General features: G+C 46.1%; 1 protein-coding gene across 1 annotated transcript in view; it reads left to right on the forward strand.

Annotated features, from left to right (window-relative positions):
• The window catches only part of LOC134344222 (tubby-related protein 1-like), a 110,023-nt gene that overhangs the window by 43,987 nt on the left and 48,416 nt on the right, over nt 1–17,620 (forward strand). The window contains exon 3 of the mRNA XM_063043657.1: nt 16,193–16,340. Coding sequence (XP_062899727.1) covers nt 16,241–16,340 — 100 coding nt within the window. The 5' untranslated portion in view covers nt 16,193–16,240. The remainder of the gene's footprint in view (nt 1–16,192; nt 16,341–17,620) is intronic.

The raw sequence follows: 17,620 nt of genomic DNA on the forward strand, positions 1-17,620 counted from the left end.
CTCTTCCCCTCTCCCACTCTCTCATTTTCTCTCTTCCGCCCTCTCTTCCACCCCTCTCTTCCCCCTTCCCCTTCCGCTTTCCCCCCTCTTTTACCACCCCCTCTCTTCCCCCTCTTCTCCTTCCCCCTTCCTCTCTTTCCCCACACCCTCGCTTCCCCCTCTTCCCCATCCCCCACCCCTCTTTTACCACTCTCCTCTTCCCCCTCTCCCCCTCTCTTCACCTCCTTTCCCCTTCCCACTTTTCCCCACCCCTCTTTTTCCCACCTGCTCTCTTCCCCCTCTCTCCCCATCCCCTTTCCCCACCCCATCTCTTCCCCCTTCTCTTCCCCCTCTCTTCCCCACCCCCTTTTCCCCAGCCCCTCCCTTCCCCACACCTCTTTTCACCACCCCCTCTTTTTCCCCACCTCCTCTCTTCCACCCCTCTTTCCCACTTCCCCTCTTCCCCCACCCCTTCTCTTCCCCCTCTCTCCCCACCCCTTCTTCCCCCTTCCCCCTTCCCCACCCCCTTCCCTACACCCTCCCTTCCTCACCCCTTTTCACCACCCCCACTTTTCCCCAACCCCTCTTCCTCTTCCCCTTCCCCTCTTTCCCCTTTCCCTTTCTTCCCTCTCTCTTCACCCTCTCTTCCCCCTTCCCACCCTCTTCCCCTTCTCTTCCCCCTCTCCCCATACCTCTCTTCCCCATCCCTCTCTTCCCCACCCCTCTTTACCCACCCCTCACTTCCCCTTCCCCCTCTCTTTCCCCCTTTCCACCTTCCCCCTTCCCCACCCCTCTTTTACCACCCCTCTCTTCCCCCCTCTTCCCCCTCTCTTTCCCCCTTTCCTCCTTCCCCTTCCCCACCCCCTCTTTCTCCCTCTTCCCCCTCTTCCTCCCCCTCTCTTCCCCCCTCTGTTCCCCCATCTTCACCACCCCCTACCCCCTTCTCCCCCTCCCTCACTCCCACTCTCTCCTTCCTGCCTCTCTCCCCTCTCTCCCCTCCTCTCTTTCGCACCCCCTCTCTTCCCCACCCCCCTTTCCCCTCCCCCCCCACTTCTCTTCCCCCCCCCCTTCTATTCTATATTTAAGAGTCACTGGGTTAATGCTAATGTTACTGGGTTAGTGGCAGAACCCTTCATCGCTTTGAGGTACTGAGGGATCTTGGGTTTCAAGTCCACAGCTCCAGGAAGTGGCCACATAAGTTGATAAAGTGTTAAGGAAGACATATGGCATGCTTGCCTGTTTAGTCATAGCATTTGGTTCAATCCTCAGGGAGTTGTGTGGCAGCTTTATAAAACACTATTTAGGCTGATTTCAGACTATTGCACACTTTTCTGGTCACCCCATCATAGGAAGGATGTGGAGTCTACAGAGAGAGTTCAGAGAGCTTTACCAGGATGCCGCCTGGATTAGAGGGCATGTGTAAGTGGAGACTGGAAAAACTTGGCTTGTTTTCTCTGGGGCATCAGAGCTGAGGAGAAACATGATAGAAGTATTGAAATTGACAGGCACAGATATAGTAGACAGCCAGTATCTTCCTCCCAGGATCAAAATCAAAGTGTCTAATACTTGACAGGGCAAGTTCAAAGGAGATGTGCGGGCAAGTTTTTGAGACAGAAGGTGGTGGTGTTCTGGAATGTGCTGACAGAGGTGGTGGTGCTCTGGAATGTGCTGACAGAGGTGGTGGTGCAAGCAGATACAACAGGGGCATTTAAAATAGGCACATGGATGTGTAGAGGATGGAGGAATATGGAGCATATGCAGGCAGGAGGGATTCTGTGGCATTAATTACATCAGCACAGCATTGTGGACCGAAAGGCTTGCTCCTGCTCTGAGCTCTGCATTATACATTCTACCTTCATCTGCTACTAACATCTACATCATTGCTTGTGCTTCTTCTCACATTCTCAGAGCCTTGATCTGTCTTACAAAACTTCATTGTGAGGGCCTTGCATCATATCAATGATCTCTGACCTGTGACCTCAAAATGGCTGAAGCTTAGGACCATTGTACTACCAGGGGATGGCACACGGTGGCGCTATCTTCCAGCTCTCTATCCGATTTACTAACAAGCATTCTTACTAACGCAACCGAGACACCATTCTCTGGTGTCCCAATTATGCTGAATAAGCTTACATGCATCAGCACCTGTGTGATTTAAATTGCTGAGACTTCATCATAAAATTTTAAAATGTTTCCAGTTTGGATAAAGAGTCCAGATCCATTGCAGGTGACATGAAAGTTTGTGGTGTTTCGGGTAGAATGTTGTCGTAGGCCACAGCAGGACATTGATAGAACCCAGAGCTGGGCTGAGAAGTGACAGTTAAAGACTTCAGTCTGAAGAAGCGTGAAGTGATTCACTTTGGAAGGTCGAATTTGAAGGCAGAGTACAGGTTAATGGCAGGATTCTTAGCAGTATGGCAAAACAGAGAGATCTTGGGATCCACGTCCTTAGGTCCCTCAGAGTTGCCACGCAAGTTAATAGGGTGGCTTAGTGAGTGCGTGGTGTGATTGCCTCCTTTAGTGGGGGGATTCGCTTCAAGAGCAGCGAAGTACTGGTGCAGCTCTGTAAAACTCCGGTTAGACCACACTTAGAGTATTGCGTTCAGTTCTGGTTGCAAGGATGTGGCAGCTTTAGGGAGGGTGCAGAGGAGATTTACCAGGATGCCAACTGGATTAGACGCATATCTTATCAGAATGGGTTGAATGAGATGGGTTTTTTCTCCTTGGAGTGAAGGAGGATGACAAGTGATTAGATAGAGATGTACAAGATGACAAAAGGCATAGTCTGAGTGGATGGCCAGCACCTTTTCCCAGGGTAGAAATGGCCAATACAAAGAGTCATAATTTTAAAATGATTGGAGGATCCAAGAATAGAGGTAGTTTTTTTATGCTGAGAATGGTAGCTGTGTGGGAAATACTGCCAAAAGTCATGGTAGAGGCAAATACCTTAGGGACATTTAAGAGACTCTTAGATAGACACATGGATGAAAGAAAAATGGAGGGAGGGAAGGGTCAGATAGATCTTGGAGTAGGTTAAAAGGTCAGCACAATATCACGGGCTGAATGGCCTGTACTGTTTTATGTTCTATGTTTATATCTCACTCCATTATAAAGTCCTCACGTTCACATCAGGGGATCGATGATTCAAAGTTAATATATTATCAAAATATGTGTGCAGTATTACAATCCTGAGATTTGTCTTTCCACAAACAGCCACGAAAGAAAGAAAAACCGTGGAATCCATTCAAGGAAAACACCAAACATCCAGCAAGCAAGAAAAAGAACAAAGTGCACAAACAGCTAGAAAACTGAGTGGGAAACACAGAATATAAAGCGTCAAACCACGGTCAAGGAATGCTCACCTTAGTTCACTTCAGTTCAATTTAAAGCTGTGTTGGTCATTGACTGCAGGCCGCAGTCGGTCCACCCCGATCAAAATCACACACAAGCAGTATAAAAGGAGTAATCAGAAACTAGAAACATATCATAACATGAACTGCGGAGTCCAATCCACAAACCGCATCAAATAAACCTTGCCCAAAGCCCAAGACACTGTCAGCGTTGCGCGAGAGAGAGAGAGACAGAGAGAGAGAGAGAGAGAGAGAGAGAGAGAGAGAGAAAGAGAGAGAGACCAGTCAAACGTAGACACCTTCCTCCAGAGTTGTTGTTCCTTGCAGCTTGGTTGAGATGTGGTGTACAGACAGTAGCACATCTCCTAAAACTTCCTCGAATGGCACCCACTCCTAGGGTGACACCTTCCTCAGTCTTTCCACCTGTGCTTGTTCAGTCTTATTCACTACTTGACATGGCTGGATCCTCACGACAGACCCCGCTTTAAGCACTGACATCTCCTCAGTTGTCCTGGCAGGACTTTTGCCATTTCTCTTCTCCCTCCCTCTGTCTGGTTACTGCAGGCTGGAACTTTCGGGTCACATTATATCATAACTTGCAAGAAGAATGTCGAGGCTTGGGAAGTTAATTTCTGTTCTTTGAGGGCATATGTCTGCAAACAGAAAGATCAATCAAAGCGATGTTTTGCAAAGATCAAAACAATGATACAAGATAAGGCCCCTGCTGGCTTGGAAGAAAACAACCAGCAAACATATGTAGTAAACTGTATATATAACTACACAGGTCAAATACATTGCTGCACTTTGGCAGTTTAGCGGCTGGTGCAATGTTATTCTGGTTCTGTGGTTCTGGTCTCTGGGAAAAAAATCAAAAGGTTGAAAATGCTAGAACTTTAAAAAAAACATAAAATGCTAAAAGCACTCAGCCCATCAGACTGCAACCATGGAAGGAGAAAGAGTTTATATTTTGAGTCTGGGGCGCTTTGTCAGAACTGAGTTCAGGTTGGGCTGGAAAAGAACGTGGTAATTTTAAATCTTTTGGCTGTCCTTACTGCATTCTTTGTCTTCCCACTCTTTTGTGGACGTGTACTGTTGATAGTTGATTGAATCTAGCATCATCGTTGATAGTTGATGGTTCACTTCACTTGCCCCATCGTTGAGTTACGGGCTCACTTTCAGTGACTTCATCCCATGTTCTCGATGTTTATTGGGCTTTTCTTTCTTTTGTATTGGCACAGTTTGTTGTCTTTTGCACACTGGCTGAACGTCCAAATTGGGCGGTCTTTCATTGATTCTGGTGTGGTCATGATTTATTGAGTATGCCTGTAAGAAAATGAATCACAGGGTTGTATATGATGATGTACATGTACTTTGATAATAAATTCACTTTGAATTACCACTGAGCTTCCACCTGTGTCTCAGCCGCTGCTCTCTAGGTCTGTTCCATAAAGGCTCTCCGCTTTCCAGCATTATAGCTCTCTGCTTTTGCCTGCATTTGTTTAAACTCTGCAGGCGTGTGCTGATATCAAAAGGCAGATCCTGTCACCAGCATTTCCCAAGAGGAGCATGAAAGTGATTGGATGTAAGCCCGAGCCAAGCTCTACATCCCAGTGCCCACGTGCCCACTCTTCACTGGGGCTGCTTTTGCCCAGCTGCTGTGCCAAGCTCTACATCCCAGTGCCCACGTGCCCACTCTTCACTGGGGCTGCTTTTGCCCAGCTGCTGTACCGTACTCTCTTCCACAGACAATGGCTCCTATCTAGTGCAGACGCGAGGGACCATAGATGCTGGAACCTGCAGCAACGCACAAAGCACTGGAGGAACTCGGTGAAAATTGACAACTCTTAGATGAAGGGTTTTGACTGTCCCCTTCTCTCCATAGGTGCTGCCTGATCTGCTCAGTTCCTTCAGAGCTTTTGTCTTCCTCTTCGGTGTCTTATTCAGATCATGGTCATCCAAATCAATGTTCAGCTTACTCGGATTCCCTGCACATATCCAGATATATCTCCTACCTCCATCAGTCTTTCAATCTCAGCTTTGTCATGACAGCTCTGGGAATGTGACTGTATGTACGACAACACTAAACCAGTACCAATCACTCTAGAAAGCAGCTTTGCCCTCATCAGTTTACTGCAAGTTCATCTCACAGCTGCTTCGTGTTGAACGTAGAACACACACCAGCAGTGTCCTATATTTCCAGAAGCTTCATTGCACTCTTATACGCTTGTTCTCCCAATCTACTTCATTGTGAGCCTTGCATTTCCTTTGTCTCCCTGCACTGCACATTGTCTGTAACGACAATACTGTTGTCTGCATTCTGTCTTCTCTCGGCTACTTCGATGTAATTATGATCTGCTTGGATGACACGCACAATGAAAGCTTTTCACTGTGTGTCAGGTCATGTGACAGTAACACACTGAGCCCAATCACTGTGCTGTTACCAGTTCCATTTAATGATGGCACGGCTATCAAGGAACTAGCACCCAGTTTTCTAAGTAGCAAACATTTCTTTCTACTTCTCAAGGTTCTTTGAAGTTTTTGTTTTCAGCTTGTGCTTGACCAATTGTCATCCAGCACTACAGATGTACATTGTTGGCAGTCGTCTCATCTGTACCAGGATCTTTACAAAGCCCCTCGGTGTGATATCACACATTGCACATTATTGTATATGGTTCCTTAAGCTTACCATAGCCGGGGGTGTTAATGGGGACAAGCTCCTGCTACCTATTAAATCAGAATCAGAATCAGGTTTATTATCACCAACATGTGATGTGAAATTTGTTAACTTAGCAGCAGCAGTTCAATGCAATACATAATCTAGCAGAGAGAGAAAAATAATAATAAATAAAATAAAACATAACAACAAATAAACAAGTAAATCAATTATGTATATTGAATAGATTTTTTAAAACGTGCAAAGCACGTTTATATTTTTAAAAATGAGGTCCAAAGGTTCAAAGTCCATTTAGGAATCGGATGGCAGAGGGGAAGAAGCTGTTCCTGAATCGTTGAGTGTGTGTCTTCAGGTTTCTGTACCTCCTACCTGATGGTAACAGTGAGAAAAGGACATGCCCTGGGTGCTGGAGGTCCTTAATAATGGACGCTGCCTTTCTGAGACACTACTCTCTGAAGGTGTCCTGGGTACTTTGTAGGCTAGTGCCCAAGATGGAGCTGACTAGATTTACAACCTTCTGCAGCTTCTTTTGGTGCTGTGCAGTAGCCCCTCCATGCCAGACAGTGATGCAGCCTGTCAGAATGCTCTCCACGGTACAACCATAGAAGTTCTTGAGTATATTTGTTGACATGTCAAATCTCTTCAAACTCCTAATAAAGTATAGCCGCTGTCTTGCCTTCTTTATAACTACATCAGTGTGCTGGGACCAGGTTAGATCCTCAGGGATCTCGACACCCAGGAACTTGAAACTGCTCACTCCCTCCACTTCTGATCCCTCTATGAGGATTGGTATGTGTTCCTTCATCTTACCCTTCCTGAAGTCCACAACCAGCTCTCATCTTACTGACGTCAAGTGCCAGGTTGTTGCTGCGACACCACTCCACTAGTTGGCATATCTCACTCCTGTACGCCCTCTCGTCACCACCTGAGATTCTACCAACAATGGTTGTATTGTCAGCAAATTTTTAGATGGTATTTGAGCTGTGCCTAGCCACACAGTTAGGTGTATACAGAGAGTAGAGCAGTGGGCTAAGCACACGCACCTGAGGTGCGCTAGTGTTGATAGTCAGCGAAGAGGAGATGTTATCACCAATCCGCACAGACTGTGGTCTTCCGGTTAGGAAGTCGAGGATCCAATTGTAGAGCGGTATTAAATGCTGAGCTACTGTCGATGAACAGCATCCTGACATAGGTGTTTGTGTTGTGGTCTAAAGCCGTGTGGAGAGCCATTGAGACTGCGTCTGCTGTTGACCTATTGTGGCGATGGGCAAATTGCAATGGGTCCAGGTCCTTGCTGTCTAGTCTAGTCTAGTCTAGTCAGTCTAGTCACGACCAACCTCTCAAAGCATTTCATCACTGTAGATGTGAGTGCTACCGGGTGATAGTCATTAAGACAGCCCACATTATTCTTGTTTTGCTCCCAATGGCGTCCACATCAAATAGCCTCTGAGAACCAAGGCCAGTGCCGGTTTCTGCACAAGTGTGGGTTTGCTGTTAAGCCCAGTGGAACCGTTCTACTGACAGGAAAAGGAGCAAAGGCGGGTTACTGGCACCTTAAATCCAGTCACTTCAGACAGGCAGGGTTCGTCAGCCGTGGTTGGCAGCTCATCTAGGAGAAGGAAAACTCTGATTGTCAAATATCTGCTGCCTTGCGGCTATTCCCACTCAGGGGAAGGTACTAGGAGTGAACCCCGAGGGAAAAATCTGGAGCTGGAGTCTCCCAGGCATTCCTACGTTGAGTTCAATGCTGACTGGCAACTCCTGCAATGCTGATAGTGCAAACTCTATTGGACTCTGCCATTCCTCTGGGTTTGTCAGGTCATAGACAGTGGGCACTTGCTACATGGGCAACCTTTCCTGCCGAAGGGTTTCAGCCCAAAATGTCAACTGTACTTTTTCCACAGATGCTGGCTGGCCTGCTAAGTTCTTCCAGCATTTTGTGTGTGTTATATGGGCAACAGTTTGCACTCCATATTGTACTGCCCAGGTTTGCGTATCCCAACAGCTAGGACGTAACAGCTACGGTCGACCCTGACCTAGGGAGGCCTCACACTACTGACTATCTCAAATTCTTCTTCATTGAGAAGGCATGTTCCATATCCACGGGATGAGAATCCCCTGACCAGGTTTCCTTTCACTCATTTCTCATGTGAGCACACAAGTGTGCAAGTGGAAGGATCAGTGTGTGCAAATTTTGAGTGTTCATGCTTGTGCAACCATGTACAACGGGACACCCAAGATGGCAGGATGAGATGTCAAAGAGCTTTGAATGTTCACATCAATTCACACCCAGCCAGGCCTCCGCTGAAAACTAAAACTCTTTATTTGTACTGCACAACATACGAAGTCTAAAGGAGAGTGAATAAATAGCCCCCGTTAGTCCTGACGAAGGGTCTCGGCCTGAAATACCGACTGTACCTCTTCCTAGAGATGCTGCCTGGCCTGCTGCATTCACCAGCAACTTTGCTCTCATTTTATTACTGCACGGGCGTGTAAGTAATCTGTCTTGCATTTATTGCAGATTAAACTTTGATTACAAATCAACTCACCCTTCAGGGCACTAAATGATAAGTTGGGTTAGAAGGCGGCCTTAGGGTCTTGAGGTCAGATACCCAGTCTAGCCCATGTCTGTATCCTATAAAATGCCAATCTAAATGCCTCTTAAACATTAATCTACTTCTAGCGCCTCTTTTGGCAGTGTGCTCCAAGCACCTACCTCATAAGGTGTGAAAAAACATGCCTCTCAAATCTCCTCTAAATTTCCCCCTTTCCCCCTCTCACTTTAAATTAAACCTGTGCCCTCCTGTATTGAACATTTCACCCTGGGAAAATGACTACCTACTCTGTCTACCCAGCGGGGTGGGGATATGTCTCTACCAAAGGAGGTGTAAGGCACTCCTTCCCCCCACTCGCCTGCAGGTCACCCTTGGGCAAGGTGTAGCACCTGCTTAGCTCCCCGATCAGGGTCAGCTGAAGCCATGGGATCAGCTGGTGGATGGTCATGTGAGCAGCTGGCACATATCACAAGTCCTGGTTGTGTGACCACTGACGTCAGACAGACAATCTCTGAAGAGTATTGATAATGGCTGGGGCCACCTGTCTTGTAAAGACACTGTCCAGAGGAAGGCAATAGCAAACCACTTCTGGAGAAAATTTGCCTAGCACAATCGTGGTCATGAACCATGAACACCTGCGTCATACAATGAAGATGATAATTACTCTATCAACACCTCTCATGATTTTATACACTAATCAGGTCACCCCTCAGGTTCCAGTGCTCCAGAAAAGACAATCTAAGCTTGTCCAACCTCTCTTTATAGCTGCTGTCTATTTAGGTCAACATCCCTGGTGAACCTCTCCTGCACTGTCTCTAAAGCCTCCATATCCTTCCTGTAATGCGGGGACCAGAACTGCGCACAATACTCCAGATATTATCTAACTAAAGTTTTACACACCTGCAAATTAGAGTGTGTTTCATCAGTGTCTCAGTGTGACTTGATTCCTCATCAAAATATCATACTTATAACCTCCCGAAGTCTTTTGAAAGAAAGAATACAGAGTTTCAATATACTAGTTTGTTGCTGGCTTTTTCAGTGTTATACAGTATATGCAAAATTCCTTGTGTAAAAACAATGGTTTTCCAGGCTTTTTTGCAAAACTTCAGAAATTTGTCCAGGTTCTTCCCAATGAAAACCCTTCTTGTATCATGGAGTCATTTCCTACATCGGGAATGAATGTAACAATGTTCTTCCTCAAGAAAGGATCCCTTCATTGCTCAAATCAAATCAAATCAAGTTTAATTATCATTCAGACCAGACCATACACAGATACATGGGGCCAAGGTGCATAACAGACATTCAAATAGTCAGAGAGGAAAAAAACATGCATCGTTACGCAAGAAAACACACATATAGTCAAAGTCCCTGAGCGACTTGCAAATCGATGGTACAGCTCCTGGCAATCCATGCTGTCATTCTACTGGTTGAACACTGGAGCGCAGAACTGACGGGAGAGGCCAGTTTCCAACTGAGCACGGACTCCACGTTACACCGCCTCCAGCATTATCTCATCTGGACTGCAGCAGCAGGCAAGACTGTGGCTTGAGGCCTAGTTCTCACTACAACCAAGGAAACGCTGCTGCCTCGTCACTGTCTCACCACCAAACAAGGAGAAACAGGCCAACACGCAGAAAATGCCAGAGGAATTCTGCAGGCCAGGTAGCATCTAGGAAAAGAGTACAGTCGACATTTCAGGGGATTGAGCCATTGACTGTACTCTTTTCCTAGTTGCTGCCTGGCCTGCTGAGTTCCTCCAGCATTTTGTGTGTGTTGCTCAGATTTCCAGCATCTGCAGATTTTCTCTTGTTTGTGATGGGAAACAGGCCTGCAGCATCTCATATTATCAATGTCCAACAGGGTCTTGCAATTGCAAGAGAAGCATCCAAGACAGTGGCTCACAGTGACACTGCCCGCTGGTTTTGCATCTTGATGTCTTCGAGTAGCAAGCAGCAATACAGTCTGCACGCAGGTCAGCTCCTCCGAACCTTCTCCCAGCCGACCACCAGCTTCCCTTTCTCCGAGCTGACTGCCAGCTTCTCCTTCTCAGAGCCAAGCACTAGTTTCTCCTTTTCTGACCAGAACGTCAGCTGCCACCCTTCCTGGCCACCCACCGGCTTTCCCTTCTCCTTCGGGTTGTCAACTGTCTCACTCCCAAATAAGGGACAAGAGTAGCAGTTAAATACGGGACACTTGAGTTTACCCCGAGAAAGACTACCATGACCATGAAGCCTTGCACAGGCACCTGTGTGCACATGTGTGACGTGTGCATACGTGACATGTGCATGTGTGACGTGTGCATACGTGACGTGCGCATGCGCCTACGTGCCGATTTTTCTTCTAGAAATCGGTTTTGGCTTAATCTTCCCAATTCTGTTCAGTGAAACTACACTGTGCATACATTATTTCTACTTTATATAGGCTGTGTATTTATCATATCATTCCTGCTTTTACTATATGTTAGTGTTATTTTAGGTTTTATGTGTTATTTGGTATGATTTGGTAGGTTATTTTTTGGGTCTGGGAACGCTCAAAAATTTTTCCCGTGTAAATTAATGATAATTGCTTCTTCGCTTTACGCCATTTCGGCACGAAAGATTTCATAGGAACACTCTTCCTTAGTGGGGGAAATAAGGGACAAGGGCGGTCCTGTATGGGACAAACCAATTTAGCCCAATATACAGGATGCCCAGCTAATATGGAACAGTTGGCAACCCTACATCTCCTGGCCCATCACCTGATACTTCTTCTCCGGCCCATCCGCAGGCTTCATCTTCTCCAACCCGAGTGCCAGCTTCACCCTCTCCAACCTGTCCTCTCCGAGCCGAGCCGAGCACTGGCTCCTCCTTCTCCGAGCCGAGCACCGGCTCCTCCTTCTCCGAGCCGAGCACTGGCTTCTCCTTCTCCGAGCCGAGCACCGGCTCCTCCTTCTCCCAGCTGAGCACCGGCTCCTCCTTCTCCCAGCTGAGCACCGGCTCCTCCTTCTCCGAGCCGAGCACCGGCTCCTCCTTCTCCCAGCTGAGCACTGGCTCCTTCTTCTCTGATAAGTCTTCTGGCTCCTTCAACACCCCGGCCGGCGGCTCCGAACAACGAGCAGGTCACTGATGCGGTAGACCTGCTGTACCCATTGTTCTTGGAGTCCAGTGTAGTCTTATGATCATAAAAAACACATCTTAAAAAGAAAAGTGCACCTTTGGTTGGCTCCCCAGGGCTGCTGCATTCGAACACGCCGCCATCTTACCAGAAGTGCTGACCATAACAGTTCCATGAGGGAAGATTAATTTGACTGAAGCTCTCAGGATTAACAGTATACATGGTAATAATAGAGACAACTGTAAATGCAAAGACTTGCGTAAAATGGCGGAATGGAACAAAGATCTGAAGCAGTACAAAAGAAATACTAAAGGGCCAATAACGGAGTAACTGAGGGAGGTAGAGTGGGAAGGCGTTGTGAAAGAGGTGACTGGTTCAGGAGTCTGATTGTAGTGGAAAAAAAATGTACCCTTAACCCTGGATGGCCGGGCTTGAGGGGCTGCCAGGGAGCTTGATTCACTGTGGCAAGGAGCCACTGGCTTCATTTCCAATGCAACCTCCTTTCTATTTTTGTCTGATGCTACTGATTCAGCCTACTCGACACTGGTGAAACCTGATATAAATTAGAGGACTGTTTTGTCCAGCACCTCCAATCCATCCGCCAAAAACGAAATTTCCCAGGGGCAATCATTTTAATTTCTATCCGTATTCCCATTCTGACATGTCAGTCCATGGCCTCCTCTTTTGCCACAATGAGGCCACCCTCAGGGTGGAGGAGCAACATCTGATATTCTCTCAGGGTAGCCCCCCAACCTGATGGCATGAACATCAATCTCTTCTTCCAGTGAAAAAACCATCCCTCCCCATTTCCTCTTCTTCCATTCCCCACTCTGTCCACTCCCCACCTGCCTATCACTTCCTCCTGATGCCCCTCTATCTTCCCTTTCTCCTGTTGTCCTCCCTCCTCTCCCATCAGATTCCTTCCTCTCCAGCCCTTTACCTTTCCCACCCACCTGGCTTCACCTGTCATCTTCTCACTATCCTCCTTCTCCCCCTCCCCACCTTCTTATTCTGGCATCTTCCCCCTTGCTTTCCAGTCCTGCCGAAGACTCTGGGCCCTGAAACGTTGACTGATTACTCTTTTCCATAGATGCTGCCTGACCTGCTGAGTTCCTCCAGTGTTCTGTGGGTGTGGATTCATTTGGTTTCCCACCGCTGCCTGTAAGGAGTTTGTATGTTCTCCCCTCCCACACTCCAAAGATGTAGCGGGTGGTAGGGTAATTGCTCGCTGTAAATTGTCCCGTGATTAGGCTGGGATGAAGTTGGAGGATTGGAAAGGCCTATTCCACGCTGTATGTCCTGTTACTGCACTCTGTCCCACTCGTACGCATTGCCCTTACTGTCCACGCACAATAACAATCTTGGGAACAGCAGCTTGAGATGCTGAGCTGACTCTGACAAATTTAACCAATGAAGTCAGATCTTGCACTGGATGGTGGTTTTCTTCAATCTGGACATCCTGCAGTGATCCACTTTTGAAGGGAAGGGTCAACGCCCCTCTGTTGTCAGAAACACAACAACCATCTTGTGAGGAGCAAGTCCCACAAGATGTCACAGTGATGATTATCAGACAACATTTTGGTAATTTACTGCTGAGAACTGAGCTCCTCTTTTTCACACCACTCTGAGATATTTTACAACTACCTGACAGAATAAACGGGACCGTGATTCATCCCAGGGATGGTGCAATGTTTCCTCAACACCACATTGGAACATCAACCCAGATTATTTTCTTGAATGTTGTGCTTGGACTCAGTCATCTTTTAAATTAGAAGGCGCTACATCATAGCCATAGCTGACATCTGGGCAATATTAAATTGTCTGATTCTGGTGATATGCTACAATAGCACATGGCTGGAGAATCTTGTAACAACGGGCTTTCAATAGGGCAGTGGCTTAGTGAAAATGTAGTGTGGAATTTCTTAATTCTAAAAAGCATCTGGAATACAGAACTGAACAGGAACTGATCTGAGCTCACAGATGTTACATAATGAAGCACTTCATTGTGCTGAGTGAGGTGCAGCTTTGTTGCATTACATTGTCCAGTGAATCCATATGTCAAATGTGCTACATGACTAAAAATAAATGTCCCCGTTTGCTCTGTGAATCCCAATGACCATTCAACAGAGCACAGAATATCTCTCCACCATCTGGTACTGTCAACTCGAGAATGGCAGGCAACACCTCACCTGTGAATCTACTGGTGTTATCTGTTGTGTCCGCTGCTCCCGATGTGACCTGGTTGCAAATTGGAGGACTGCTTTGTCGAACACCTTTGCTCCATCCACCAAGATGAGGCCACGCCCAGGGTGGAGGAGCAACACCTTATATTCCATCTGGGTAGCCTCCAGCCTGATGACACAAATATCGATTTCATCTTACATTAAAAAAATTCCTACCTCCCCCCACTCCTCGATTCCTCACTCTGGCCTCTTACCTCTTCTCACTTATCACTTCCTCCTGGGTCCCCTCCTCCTTCCCTTCTCTTGTGGTCCATTCTCCTCTCCTATCAGATTCCTTCCTCTCCATCCCTTTACCTTTCCTACCCACCTGGCTTCACCTCTCATCTTCTAACTATCCTCCTTCTCCTCCTTCCAATTTTTTATTCTAGCATCCTCCCCCCCCCCCCCGCCCCCACTCCTTTCTAGTCCTGAAGAAGGGTCTTGGACCGAAACGTAGACTCTTTATTCATTTCCACAGATACTGTCTGACCTGCTGAGTTCCTCGAGCATTTTGTGTGTGTTGCTACATTTTATATCTGTTTATCCACTAGCTTTGGACATTCTGCCTCATTCAAAGCTCTGTCTTCAGAATCAGAACATTCACTTTCCTCTCTGTTGTCGTGAGTGTCCAGTAATCACATTGGTTTACAAAACCCTGAATTGAGAGCATTGAAATGGTGACAGAGTAAGCAGAATTGCAACTTCATCTGATACAACCCAGTCTTTTTCGTTATGAGTGAAGGAACCTAGAGAAAATGTATCCAACACATCACTCAGTATTTAACACTGGGCTCCCCCAAATCAGATATCATTACCTGAGATGATAGAGTCCTAGACCCATACCTGATGGTCTAACCACAGCACTGTGTAACTCTCGATTATACTTGTTTTGGAATTCTGTTTTTGAAAATTGGACTTGGGTGACTTGTTGATACATTCTGTGTCATTCTTACCCTACGGTGTTACTTGAAATGATCGAAGATCTGCACTCTCTATATCGCCCTCTCATTCAGTCATTTTGCCATGGATTATGTGGCCTTATTCCTCCCATACAATGCACTTCACCTTTACTGAAATCAATTTCCCATTCACTCAGTAGTTCTCTATTCTCTTATTTGGTCAGGACATCAAATTGGTGCCATTGCTAAGTATTGATACTGAATATTATTTTCCCAGTTACGTAAACAGAGAACAATGTCGATGGCGCCCCCCCCCCCCACTCTTCCCATCGTTCTTCTTTCACTCTCTTTCCTCCATTTACTTCAGTGTCCAGCTATTCTATCACATGACCGCCCCCCCCCCCCAGCTCATTGTTATTTATTGATATTCGGCACAAAACAGGCCCTTCTGGCCCTTCGAGCCATGCTGTCCAGCAACTCCCAATTTAACCCAATTAACCTACCAACCGGTACATCTTTGGATTGTGGGAGGAAACCAGAGCACCCGAAGGAAACCCATATGTTCGTGGGAGTATGTACAAACACCTTACAGACAGCGGCGGGTATTGAACCCGGCTCGGTCGCTGGTACTGTAAAGCATTGTGCTATCCGCTACACTACCACGTTTCTGACCTCTGTAAGAGGCGTTGGAACCCCAACATTGTTTCATCAATGAGCATGAGGAACAATAGGCCTTAGAATTGATTGAGTCTGCTTTGTCAGCCAATGCTGTTCTGGACTTTATTTTCCTATCTGATCTTTTAAACCACCATTACCCATAAAACTATCCATCAGAATCAGGTTTATTATCACCAGCATGTGACGTGGAATTTGTTAACTCACCAGTAGCAGTTCAATGCAATACATAATCTAGCAGAGAGAGAGAAAATAAATAAAATAAAACATAATAAATAAACAAGTAAATCAATTATGTATATTGAATAGGTTTTTAAAGAATGTGCAAAAACAGAAATACTGTATATTAAAAAAGTGAGGTAATGTCCAAAGCTTCAATGTCCGTTTAGGAATCGGATGGTAGAGGGGAAGAAGCTGTTCCTGAATCGCTGAGTGTGTATCTTCAGGTTTCTGTATCTCCCACCTGATGGTAACAGTGAGAAAAGGACATGCCCTGGGTGCTGGACGTCCTTAATAATGGACGCTGCCTTTCGGAGACACCGCTCCCTAAAGATGTCCTGGGCACTTTGTAGGCTAGTGCCCAAGATGGAGTTGACTAGATTTACAACCTTCTGCAGCTTCTTTCGGTCCTGTGCAGTTGCATTCTTAAATATACCGTACCTGGGCTGATTGTGGACATACCTAGTCAGCTCCATTCAGTAATGTGAACCTATGCCCGCTGAAAGTTGTCTTCCTGTCCACACAGCGTGTACGACTGGAGCAGAAACAGAAAAAGAAACGGCAGGAGCCTCAGATGGTTCACTCCAATGGTGACGACAAGAAGCCAAAGAAGGTCCGGACAAAACACACCGATGAGCAGACCCCACTGGCCGAAGCAAAGTCTATGAACCAGAGTAAGATGCATTGGTCACTGGTCAATGGCTTGTAAGGGGGATTAATTAGCAGATTTGTATTGTGTCTCCTGGCATCGCTTCTTTTGAGTTCTCTGAGGGAGGTGTTAATCGCCCAAGTTTCCTCTCTTCTCTCCTGTCAAGGTGGAAAGGAGGTTGCTTTAAAGCCACAACCAGACTCTATTTAAGAAAGAAGGAATGAAACCGATCACTATAAATAGTTTTGACAACTGAATGCTCACTATAAGACCCCAGCACCACGGGTTTTCCTGAGATTGAGAAGCATTCACAGAAGCCCTGTCGTCAGACTGGGAAAAGGCCCTTTTCCCTGTATTACTCCATATATTTTCTTAGGCTACCTCAATTCACCGTTGCAGGTAAAACAGGCAACCTCCCCGGCAACAAAGTGTTGCTGGCATCGTGGAGCTGTGGCAACTGGATGTGACTGACATCTTAAGTGATCATTTCCATTGTTTCTTATTATTTGTATCTGTTCTTGAAAAAGGCTTTAAATATGTAAGAATTGGTGTAAAGTTGGATATCCGTAAGTCAGGGCATTTCATGGCAGGATAAGGAAATGGGAGACTCTCTCAATGAACTAGCATTTGGCCAGCTCTTGAGTTTGAAATTGTGTGATGGTGCGCATGTGAATGAGGAGCATCAGATAGACAGTTAAGGAGAAGATATTATTGTGCACCGTGAATGTTGTCATTTTCATTCCCTCCACCGGTCTTTTACAATGAATGAAACAAAAACATGGAGTAAAAATTCTAAAAACATCTTAAAATCTCTTAAATGGTTGAAGTTTGAGATTACAATGGATTTAAGCAGATTACAATCTGTTTAAATCCGACTGGTGAATCAGTGCTGGTGGAACTAGCAAACATGCTACTGTTACTGTCATTCAGAATCGAAAGGGAAATTTAGTGAAAATTAGGGGGAAGCAAGTGTAAAATAGCCTGGAGAAAATACATAAACTGTGTTAAAGGAAAGTACAAACAGAAAATGCTGGAAATTCTCAGCAGGTCAGGCAGAATCTATGTGGAAAGAGGAACAGTTACTGTTTCTCTTTGTAGGATCTTTGACCCGAATTATTGACATTTTTCTCTTTCCACAGATGCTGTCTGACCTGCTGTCTATTTCAGGATTTCTTTATTTTTATTTCAGATTTGCAGTTTTTTCTTTTGATTGCCATTAAAGTAAGTTAGTACTTTGATCGATCAGCAAACTATTTGACAAAGGAGAGCATATCACCTCTTCGCCGGCACTTGTTTTGATTTTAG

Source organism: Mobula hypostoma, chromosome 3, assembly GCF_963921235.1.
Source record: "Mobula hypostoma chromosome 3, sMobHyp1.1, whole genome shotgun sequence".
NCBI lineage: Eukaryota > Metazoa > Chordata > Chondrichthyes > Myliobatiformes > Myliobatidae > Mobula > Mobula hypostoma.